Source organism: Ictalurus furcatus, chromosome 26, assembly GCF_023375685.1.
Source record: "Ictalurus furcatus strain D&B chromosome 26, Billie_1.0, whole genome shotgun sequence".
NCBI lineage: Eukaryota > Metazoa > Chordata > Actinopteri > Siluriformes > Ictaluridae > Ictalurus > Ictalurus furcatus.
In genome coordinates, this window is record NC_071280.1 from 5,369,841 (window position 1) to 5,381,308 (window position 11,468).

The 11,468-nt window shown below is 38.0% G+C and overlaps 1 protein-coding gene across 1 annotated transcript in view; it reads right to left on the reverse strand.

Moving 5' to 3' along the window:
• Nucleotides 1–379: 379 nt before the first annotated feature.
• Nucleotides 380–11,468, reverse strand: part of LOC128602443 (trifunctional purine biosynthetic protein adenosine-3) — a 34,247-nt gene continuing 23,158 nt past the window's right edge. The window contains exons 14-22 of the mRNA XM_053616245.1: nucleotides 11,370–11,468; nucleotides 8,614–8,865; nucleotides 7,774–7,926; nucleotides 7,276–7,479; nucleotides 5,815–5,967; nucleotides 5,393–5,523; nucleotides 3,899–4,040; nucleotides 1,708–1,823; nucleotides 380–1,470 (exon numbers count right to left, since the gene is read on the reverse strand). The exon at nucleotides 11,370–11,468 is cut by the window's right edge and continues 100 nt beyond it. Of these exons, the coding sequence (XP_053472220.1) occupies nucleotides 1,279–1,470; nucleotides 1,708–1,823; nucleotides 3,899–4,040; nucleotides 5,393–5,523; nucleotides 5,815–5,967; nucleotides 7,276–7,479; nucleotides 7,774–7,926; nucleotides 8,614–8,865; nucleotides 11,370–11,468 (1,442 nt within the window). The 3' untranslated portion in view covers nucleotides 380–1,278. The remainder of the gene's footprint in view (nucleotides 1,471–1,707; nucleotides 1,824–3,898; nucleotides 4,041–5,392; nucleotides 5,524–5,814; nucleotides 5,968–7,275; nucleotides 7,480–7,773; nucleotides 7,927–8,613; nucleotides 8,866–11,369) is intronic.

The window sequence follows — 11,468 nt, forward strand, 5'->3', positions numbered from 1 at the left end:
TGTTTAGTTATATGTAGGCATTGATTAGAGTTAGATATGGGCTATAATCTGGATAAAAATCCTATTATGTCCCCTCCTTTTTCACCAAGTAGAGCTGAAAACTTTACAATATGCATCTGTTCCATTTGTCTTTTTTTTGTAGTTATAGTTGATATAATGTCAATTGACTTTATTATTTTTTTTAAAGCACCATATGTCACTTTGCTCTTTTATACTGCAGGAGCAAAAATTTACGAATGAGGAAATGAGCAAGTGCTGGAGCTTTGTGAGCATGGTTGCTTTAACGTGTGGAGTTGCTGTGGCAGTAGCTAGTTACTGAAACGGCTGTAAATGCTCTTCCTTCGATGTGATTTCTGAGTCAAGCAAGGAAATATTTAATACAAATGGAAGCATTTATTTTTGAGAAGAGAGACATGTCATGCTGAGAGTCCATCACAAACAGAGAAACAGAGAAATGATAGCGTTAACTAGAAAGAAGGTAAAAGCTTCACACCTCATCATTTGCTCAATATTTCATAACTACTAATTTCATAACTCCATATTTTGGTCCAACAGAAATGACAATCTCTATCTGAAAAGAATAACTGCAACAAGACACCAAAACAGGAAAGTTTGACATTTTTTGACACCATTTGACCATGTTATGTTGTGAAACTGTTCACCTCTGGATCTGAATTGAAGCATTGGTGTTATACATTGATATATTTTTAGAATCTGCATTAATATAGTAAGATCAAGTTGTCAAGATGTAATATAATATTCCGGACCAGGCAGTGTCACAATATCGGCTTTTACATGCAAAGAACAATTAACAGTTAACTGCAATTTATCACCAGCCATAACTGTTGTATTTCTTTCAGTTGTTGAGAAACTGATGACTTTGTACATGCCATGCAATTCATCTAGCGAACCCAAGTGGGGTTTTAAGTACTTATTGCTCAACACAATAAGAGGAAGGGGTAAAGTGGACTCATAATTAAGTTACTAAAGCAGCTAAGCAGCTAAGTTACTAATATAACTACTTTCTTGATTCAGTATGGAATGTTCAGTAATACGTGATGGCAATGTACGGTTGTAACAGTTTTACTCATTGTAAAACTCTACAGAGGAAAATGTACAACACACTAGCATCAACATCTGAAATGAGATGAAATGAACACTCACTCAGTGTAATTGAGACTAATTCAGAGTCACGGACAGAGGTACTGTTACCAGTGGACCATGTCTATGCACTACTGCATTAGCTCTTAACTCTATATTAAGCTCAAGTCCCAACATCTATCCTGACTGGTTCCAGATGATGTGCCCATCTTCCCCAAGTCTCACTGTTCCACTCGCTACAAGCTCTAAAGCAGTGGGGAAGGCCCGATGCTCCGCCTCCCGGATGCGCTCTGATAGACTGTCCTCGGTGTCGTTTGTCAGAATGGGAACAGCTTCCTGTACGATGATGGCACCTGCATCCACCTCCTCCTGTTAATGTGTTACAAGATACCAGATGAAATAATAAGGTTAAGTTTAGTTTTGATGGCAGAGAAAAGGTAATCCAAATCAGGGATTTGGCTATGGGAGAGAACTACCCTAAAATTACTTCAATGTATGTTAATTTCTTTTGCTGTCAAACATTCTTTCAAAGAACATTTTTATTCCTAAATTCTAAAGTGACCGTGGACTTCATGTTAACAAACGCTATGAAAGAAGCCAACTTACAGCCACAAAGTGCACAGTGCATCCGGTTATCCGAACCCCAGCCAGCAGTGCTTGCTTTTGTGCATTCACTCCTTTGAAGGAAGGCAGCAGTGATGGATGGATATTCAGCAGCTTGCCTGTTACACAGAAAATAGTTGCTTATATTGTGCACAGCTCTTCAAATACACCATTACATAATAAGTAAATTCATTCACAGAGATTGAGATGTCATCTGACTCCTCATTAGGTCACTACTATCTGATACTATAAATCAGCATTTACTGGCCTAGTTTTACAATGAAGTAGGGCTGGGTGATACAGTGCATCCGGAAAGTATTCACAGCGCTTCACTTTTTCCACATTTTATGTTACAGCCTTATTCTAAAATGGATTAAATTCATTATTTTCCTCAAAATTCTACAAACAGCATCCCATAATGACAATGTGAAAGAAGTTTGTTTGAAATCTTTGTAAATTTATTAAAAATAAAAAACAAAAAAAAAAGCACATGTACATAAGTATTCACAGCCTTTGCCATGACACTCAAAATTGAGCTCAGGTGCATCCTGTTTTCACTAATCATCCTTGAGATGTTTCTACAACTTAATTGGAGTCCACCTGTGGTAAATTCAGTTGATGGGACATGATTTGGAAAGACACACACCTGTCTATATAAGGTCCCATAGTTAATGCATGTCAGAGCACAAACCAAGCCATGAAGTCCAAGGAATTGTCTGTAGACCTCCGAGACAGAATGCTATCGAGGCACAGATCGGGGGAAGGGTTCAGAAACACATCTGCAGCATTGTAGGTCCCAATGAGCACAGTGGCTTCCATCATCCATAAATGGAAGAAGTTTGGAACCACCAGGACTCTTCCTAGAGCTGGCCGCCCGGCCAAACAGCAATCGGGGGAGAAGGGCCTTAGTCAGGGAGGTGACCAAAAACCCAATGGTCACTCTGACAGCGCTCCAGCATGTCTCTGTGGAGAGAGGAGAACCTTCCAGAACAACCACCATCTCTGCAGAACTCCACCAATCAGGCCTGAATGGTACAGTGGCCAGACAGAAGCCACTCCTCAGTAAAAGGCACATGACAGCCCACCTGGAGTTTGCCAAAAGGCACCTGAAGGACTCTCAGATCAAAGACTGAACAAAGATAGAACTCTTTGGCCTGAATGGCAAGCATCATGTCTGGAGGAAACCAGGCACCACTCATCACCTGGCCAATACCATCCCTATAGTGAAGCATGGTGGTGGCAGCATCATGCCGTGGGGATGTTTTTCAGCGGCAAGAACTGGGAGACTAGTCAGGATCGAGGGAAAGATGAATGCAGCAATGTACAGAGACATCCTTGATGAAAACCTGCTCCAGAGCGCTCTGGACTGGGACGAAGGTTCATCTTCCAACAGGACAACGACCCTAAGCACGCAGCCAAGATAACAAAGAAGTGGCTACAGGACAACTCTGTGAAGGTCCTTGAGTGGCCCAGCCAGAGCCCAGACTTGAACCCGATTGAACATCTCTGGAGAGATCTGAAAATGGCTGTGCTCCCCATCCAACCTGATGGAGCTTGAGAGGTCTTGCAAAGAAGAATGGGGGAAACTGCCCAAAAATAGGTGTGCCAAGCTTGTAGCATCATTCTCAAAAAGACTTGGGGCTGTAATTGGTGGCAAAGGTGCTTCAACAAAGTATTGAGCAAAGGCTGTGAATACTTATGTACATGTGCTTTTTTTTGTTTTTTATTTTTAATAAATTTGCAAAATTTTCAAACAAACTTCTTTCATGTTGTCATTATGGGGTATTGTTTGCAGAATTTTGAGGAAAATAATGAATTTAATCCATTTTGGAATAAGGCTGTAACATAAAATGTGGAAAAAGTGAAGCGCTGTGAATACTTTCCGGATGCACTGTAAATATGGGACATATTGTTCTCATTTACACTATTTACCTGCAGTTGCATGATTGTTTTACACTAATCCTAACTTTAGAATTAGACACAATGTGAACAAATAAGCAATTCATTTGATCAAACAAACAAATAAATACAGCCGTGGTAATATTTCACGGTGGCATTAAAACAGTACTGACTGGTGGATAGCAGGTTTTGTCTTCATTTCGTAACAGAAACAACAGCATCCCCTTACTTTCCCCTTTAAATCAAGCACTGGTACTAATATAAAAACAAGTGTATGACCAGCTTGGTTCCATACCATTCCACTTTCTTACAAAAGGCCCAGTGAGGATTCTCATAAAGCCAGCGAGACACACCAGTTCCACTCCAAACTCCTCCAGAACACGGTCAATAGTACTGTCAAACTCTGCACGACTGCCATAGAGCTTATGGTCCACCACCTGGACAAGTACAAGAACATTTGGAGGAAAAAAAACAAAAAAAAAAAAACTGGAGCTTGGTTCTTAGCAAAATAAATTAGGATCATATTTGTCAGTCCTTGCATGTTTCTTAGGCCAGAAACAAACTTGCTTTCAGAAAGTAAATGCATCATTTTCCAAAAGACAAATCACAGTGAAATTCTTGGATTGCTGCAGTGAAGACACACAGCTGGATACACAAGATATGAACAATATAAATTGTGTAATATGAGATATTGCATGACAAGTCATGAATAAACCGTATCAGGGTCTAATAGACATTTAAAGGCTGCAGGTTGTATCCTAAACAAGCGAATACCCAAGCTGGCTAACACATTCAATGGCCAAACAGCTACCTAGCTAACTCACTCATCCATGCACATACAGCGCCTCCTCGCAGGTTAGTTCCCCTTCCGTCTTAGCAGAACCATGCTGTGTATGTTTTAGACCAGAGGTCACCAACCGTCTTCCTTGAGATCTACTTTCCTGTAGGTTTCATCTCCAACCAAAATCTAACATCTGTTTCGGCTGATCAATAACTGCTTAAGGCAATGATCAGATGAAGGTAGATCTCCAGGAACATGGGTGGTGACCACTGTTTTAGACTGCGTTTGACTTGCTCCAGCTTCACCCTACACAATATAGATGCCTTCTGCATGCCTTTTAAGAGTGAACATTTGTAAATTTCTGCTACGAATGTAATTTTAAGCATCCAAACTGCTATAAACTTTCACTGTTTCTCAGGCGTAAATGCACTCTGTATCAACAAGGTAATGCTACTTATCAGGCAGTCACTTCAGGTAAAAGTTTTAAGCCCATGGAAAAATCTTTTGTATATTTGGTTGCTTTTTGGGAGACTTAAGAAGACTGAGCTAGTCATTTAATCATTAAAAATGTCTCTACTGGAAATGCTTTAGGATTGGACATACACAATTCGGTTATTGTTTACCTCACTGGAATGGACTATAGCTATAGGCTTTTACAAAACGCACAATTTTGAATTACAGACTTAATACATGTGCTTGGGTTTGTACATCTTTGGATTCAGATTCCAGTGCTTTGGACAGCACTAATCATTTGCATCATCCAGCAAAGTATTTTTTTTGTCCTACGACTTTGTCCTAATTGTTTTGCTTTTTCATAGATAGTCTATAGGTCATCCTTTCAGTTAAATTTTTTTTATTATTATTTTAAGTGCACTCAACGTCGGGTGACAGTCATGATATGCTGTTCACTGTGGAATTTTTCATAATACTATCATTTAACAGAAGCAAAACTGAGAAACAGGCATGTAAAACACAAACTAGATTAAGTTACAAACTACTAAGAGATACCCGTGTCTGAATGGCTGCCATAGAGGCTCTCTTCAAACCTAGCACGCCTGGCCGGTTTGAGATGACCACCACAATCTCAGCAGAACTTGATGGCTTCTTGGTCTGCTCCATCAGTGCCTGCAGATTGGTGCCTACAGCACACACACACACACAAATATAGTACAATATACAAACATACATGGTTATAGACTGTACTTATGAGGCATGAGTGAGTTTTATTTACAGGAGGAACAAAAGATCCCATTATACTTTTCTTTAAATTCAAATCTATATTATACCTTAAATGTACACATATCTATGGATATTTACAGGTGAAGGAAGAGATACAAGGCTAGACTATACATCACATAATCTCTGACATTTAGTCAATTTAATAAAAGAACTGCGGTTAGTAATAACCAAATATAACCAATTACACACACCTGTCCCTGAGATAAGCACAGCTACTTTGGTCCTCCTGCGAGAGCTGGAAATTATTTGGTGTGCGCCGTTCTGAGCAATGTTGGTTTCAACAGACAGACTGGGATCTGCTTTCAGACTGTGCTCCAGGTTTCTAATGACCACAGCTTCTGCACCTATTTGCCATGCACACAAAAATGAAAATCAAATTAAGGACAGGTTCTGGATTATAATGGTACAACCCCTGGCAAAAATTATGGAATCACAACAGTTGGAGGATGCTCACAAAACTTCTTTTTTTTTTTTTTACTTCGTAGCAAATAAAAATCACAGATATGTCACAAAACAATTTTTGTTTAATAGCCGGACATTCTGGCATCGTGAAACTAAATATTAAATTTAACTGTTTTTATTAATAGCAAATTTTGTCCAGATGAAGTACAGGAAAATTATGAAAATCACTCAATGTTGAACAAATTATGGACTCCTCAACAAAATAAAATCACAATTAGTACTTTGTTGCTCCTCCTCAGGCTTTTATGATCACCTGAATTCTTTGAGGTATGGATTTTCACTACAGAAAAACAAGATTCTCCATTCTCCTTTCCTTTTACACAGGCCAAATATAATAAAACAGTAGGTTTTCAAAGCTCTTAGAGCTGCAACTGTTTTTCTACTGATGAGGACATGTTTAGACGCTCAAACACAAGTTATGAACAGATTTACTGGAGGTTGCTTCCTAGTCTGGGCTAGTATTATGTATTTCAATCCACATCAACTGCATTCAAGGATCATAAAACTCAAATCTGTCAACAAAAATGGTTCCCTTGTTTTCCTAGGTCACTGCTATTTTTTTTTTTCCACTACTGTGCAATAGTGAAGTGTAATTCATCTAAAGCTCTCTTCGACTCAGGTACGTCAAACATGAGTACAGATAAAAGGTCTCATTCACCAACAAACATCAGTGCCAAAGACCGTGCAAAACAATGTGCAAGACTGTGCACAAATAAATAAATAAATAAATAAATAAATCTTTTTTTCACAAATTTTCAAAAAAAAGCTGCAGCAAAATCAAGAATTTTTGGCCACAACGATAAAAAAAAAAAACCTCCTATACTAGACTGATAGAAAAGCATTTGTATGGTTAGTGGCATTCATAGATTTAAAAAATAATAATGAAAGTGACTGTTCATTGACCCACAGTGTCGTATGTGTTTACTGAGCCGTGTTGTAATTTCAAAAATAATTACAGAACTTAAGAATTTTTCAGGGTTGAAAAAAAATATTGCTTTAAACAACACTAAACACACGCACTTAATTAATTAATGAATTAAATTATTGTAATTTGGCATATTTGATGAAAGGCGTTGACTGTATCTCTAACCCATAGCTGTTCTACTGACTGCAATCCAATACCAATAATTTGTGGATATTAATCTTCTTCTGGATATCAAACTGTCATTTCTCGTCCATGCTAAGCTCACCAGGCAGTTTGTGTGCGACTGAGCCCACAATCCAAGCCTCTTCCTGGGCCTGCACTTGTCTTAGGACCCTCTGTGCATCCTGCTTGCCCACGACTAACACCGCTCCGAGGCCGCAGTTAAACGTGCGACTCACTTCCTCCTCAGAGAGCGCACCTTCCTTTTGGAGCCAGGAGAACACGGGAGGAATCCGCCAATGCATGGCATCTGAACAAAATAAATAAATAAATAAAATGGGGGGGGGGGGGGGGCACGACACACACATTTGCATTAATTTTGTATATTTATTAATTGTATATATGTATAAATTTTATATTATATTGTGTATATATATATATATATATATATATATATATATATATATATATATATATATATATATATATATATATATAAATAAATCTCATCAGAAATTTCTCCATTATTTGTAAGTTGTGCATATTCAACCACATCACAGGAAGAAAAAAAAAAAAAAAGCTAAACTGAAGTTCTCCCTCCTACCCATGTCAACAGCCAGCTCTTTAGGCAGAACTCTAGGAATGTTCTCCAAGAGCCCGCCTCCAGTGATGTGGGCGTAGGCTTTCACTGCTCCACTGCGCAGGATTGATTGGAGAAGGCGGCTATAAATTTTAGTTGGTGTGAGCAGCACCTCGCCTGCAAAACCAAATCGCTTAACAATGGTCAATAAATCAAAGTATGACTGTTTATAATCTGGGCATAATTTGGAAACATTGTCGTTAGTACTGGGTTTATTTTGCTGTTTATCTGCTTATAAACCAAGTAAGGATCTCGAACATGCATACATTTCAGATTAAATACGTCCCCAAGAATAGGAAAGCTGATTATGATGTTTAATGTGTGGGACAGAATAATGTCTCGCAGATTAAATATAAAAGAAAATGTTCTGCTACTTATGTAACTCCTTATAAAGTCACGTAACTCCCTATAAGAAGAAATACATCAAGCATCGTCTTATATCAAAACAGTTCAAAACTTTTTCAATTATTTTTGTTTTATTAACAGTATGGATTTAATGTGGCTATGTACGCTTTCTTGACTATTGGTAAATAACATTTTCAAGATTATGCGACAATTCCAGTTACCCTGAATTACTGTAAGATTTCTTTAAAATGTGTGACATCGACCATTTCTAAATACAAGTAAAGTCGAATTTATGTTTTATCCTTCACTTTTATTGCCTCAGTTCATTTTGATAATGTATTATCAGTTTATTTAAAAAAAAAATTAATTCTACATTGAGATGAAAAGGTAGACCCTAATTAATTTAAGGATAAGAAGAATAATTGCAAACAAGCAAACATCACCTTCACTCAGACTCACCTACAGTTTGTCCTGGTTGTCCAAATGAAGCTGGAGAGCTATATTGAAGTCCAGCTCGCTCCAGAATCTTCCTCACTAGACTAAAGCCATTGCTGTGCACTCCGGAGGAGGCTACTCCAATTAGCACGTCACCTTCCTGAATGTCTCCTAATCTGGGGAGGAGGGAGTCACGTTCCACAGCACCAACGCAAAACCCAGCCAGGTCATACTCTCCTGCACTGTATACTCCTGGCATTTCAGCCGTCTCACCACCTGAACAGAGGGAAAAAGGAAAAGAGGGGAGGGGGAAAAAAACACAAACGGTGCCAGTTATGGTGGATGCGGAGCATACTGGGTTTGAGGCTGGAATACACACTATTTTGGATGCCAGTAAATTGCAGTGCAACTTTGTAGTCTATATCAATAAACAGGAGTGTTACATCAATTAAATAAGTGTTAATTCAAGTGCTTAGTGAAAAGGTAGATCTTTATTCTGATTCAGCTGTTTAGACAGCCAGGGGAAATTTAGGCAAACTAGTGTGGGCTGGAAGTACAGTACAGGAGCCAGTGGAGGGACGAGCACAATGGTGTGATGTGGGGGAAAATCAAATGTGATCACAAGTAAGCTAATTCTCTTCCTGAAATGTCTGTTGTAACTGCTAGATTACTTGGTGAATCTTTGCCCATTCTTCTTTACATTTGTCATACACTGCCTTTTCCAAACCAGAGCAGCATCCTGAATGGCTTACTTTGCATACTTTTATGCAAGTTGAGGAAGGGATGTGGGATTTATCACAGTTCATTGCTTAAAGGTTCTTTTTAAACCATTTTCCCCCAGTTACGTTTGCATTATGTTTTCTTCATTGGTGCCTTATTTCTTACTCTGTATAACAGGGGGCAGGGGGAGCTGGTACTTGGTACATTGTTGCCATATACAGTAGAACAGTGTGCAATGGTGGGAAGTATCATAATAGTTAAAAATAACAAAATGCATCAGATTACAAGTTCAATTATTGAATTTTCCAACTATAAAAGTTGTTTTTTTTGCCACCTATTCTTTCTCTTGAAACATAAAATTTAGAACATAAGCTGCAATTGCAAAATGTCTGAAATGACAACTTTTCTTACTTTGAATGTAGAAAAAAATAAATATACTATTAGAGAAGCCTAGTGTCTTTTTTGCTATGTAGGCCTGTTTCAATGAATGCACACACACAACAGTTCCATTATTGCATGTAGTTTTACATTTTAACAATTACATTTTACCATTTAACAAAATAAACAAATTTATATATTTTGAGTAAATGACAAAAAATAAATGTTAACTTCTCAGATAGTTTACATTTTTTCCTTCAAGTAGTTTTGCCTAAATATTGAAAATGATAAAATCTTTTAGAGTAAAACTAAGTGCAAACAGCACCTCCTGGTCATGTGACATGACTTTTTTTTTTGTTATGTCAAAAGTTAAAGCCCTCCTTTTCCAGTTACATAGGAAAATAGTCATTTTGTATTGTTGCCCATCAAAAAATTGGAGATAAATTAATTGTTGCCATATGGCAACACCATGAGGTAAAGGGTTAACCATGTTTGAACCATGCTACACATAAGCCTGTACTGAAATGTACATAATATTTTCAGTGCTGTGAAAAAGTATTTCCTGATTTCTTTTGTTTTTGTATACATCTCTTATACTAAATAGTTGTTGATCTTCAAATGAAATACAACCTACAACAAAGGCAACCTGAGTAAACACACAAGCAATTGAAGCAAAAAAAAAAGAAAAAGAAAAAATAATAATGTTTCCTTCAATTACTGCAAGTTGCCCAGGCCCTGAAGCAGCAAAGCATCCCCACACCATCACACTTCCACCACCATGCTTGACCGTAGGTATGATGTTCTTTTTGTGGAATTCGGTGTTTGGTTTAGGCCAAAACAGACCCCTGTCTTCTAAACAGTTCCACTTTTGACTCCTCCATCCACAGAACATTCTTCCCAAAAGGTTTGAGGATCAAGGTGTGTTTTGGCAGAATTCAGACACGTCTTAATGTTCTTCAGGTTTTCACCTCACCACTCTTACATCTATGGCATTTTTGCCCAGCGTCTTTCTGATAGTGGAGTCATGAACCTTTATTGATGCAAGAGAGGCCTATAGGTCCTTTGATGTAGTCCTTGGCTCTTCTATGACTTCCTGGATGATTTAGTTTCTGTGCTCTTGTGGAAAAGTTTTCCATTTGGAGATAATGGCTCTCTCTGTGGTTCTTTGGAGTCCCAGAGCCTTTGAAATAGTTTTGTAACCCATCCCAGACTGATGAATTTCAATCACCTTCTTCCTCATCATTTCTGGAATTTCTTTCCATTTTGGCATAGAGTGTTACTGGGTAAGACCTTTTAACCAACTTCATGTTGTTGAAAAAGTTCTATTTAAGTGTTGATTTGATTGAACAGGTTTTGCAGTAATCAGGCCTGGTTGCGTCTAATCCAGCCGAACCCCATTATGAATGCGGTTTCATAGATTTGGGGAGCTCGTAACTACGGAGGCAATTACATTTTCACACAGGCTCTTTTGGTATTAGATAAATGTTATTGATTGAAGTAAAAAAATTATAATTTAAAAACTGTATTGTGTGTTTACTCAGGTTGTCTTTGTTTTACTTCTATTAAACTATTTATGTGATATACACAAAAACAGATGGAATTTCAAAGCACTGTATTTTCTATAACTTATGAAATGTGTGTTTATTTCATTCTATTTACAAAAATGCAACAGCAGTGCTCACCCAGTAAGGCACAACCCGCCATTTGGCAAGCCTCCGCAATCCCACGAATCACAGAGGAAGCCACGCCCACGTCCAGCTGCCCACAAGAGAAGTAATCCA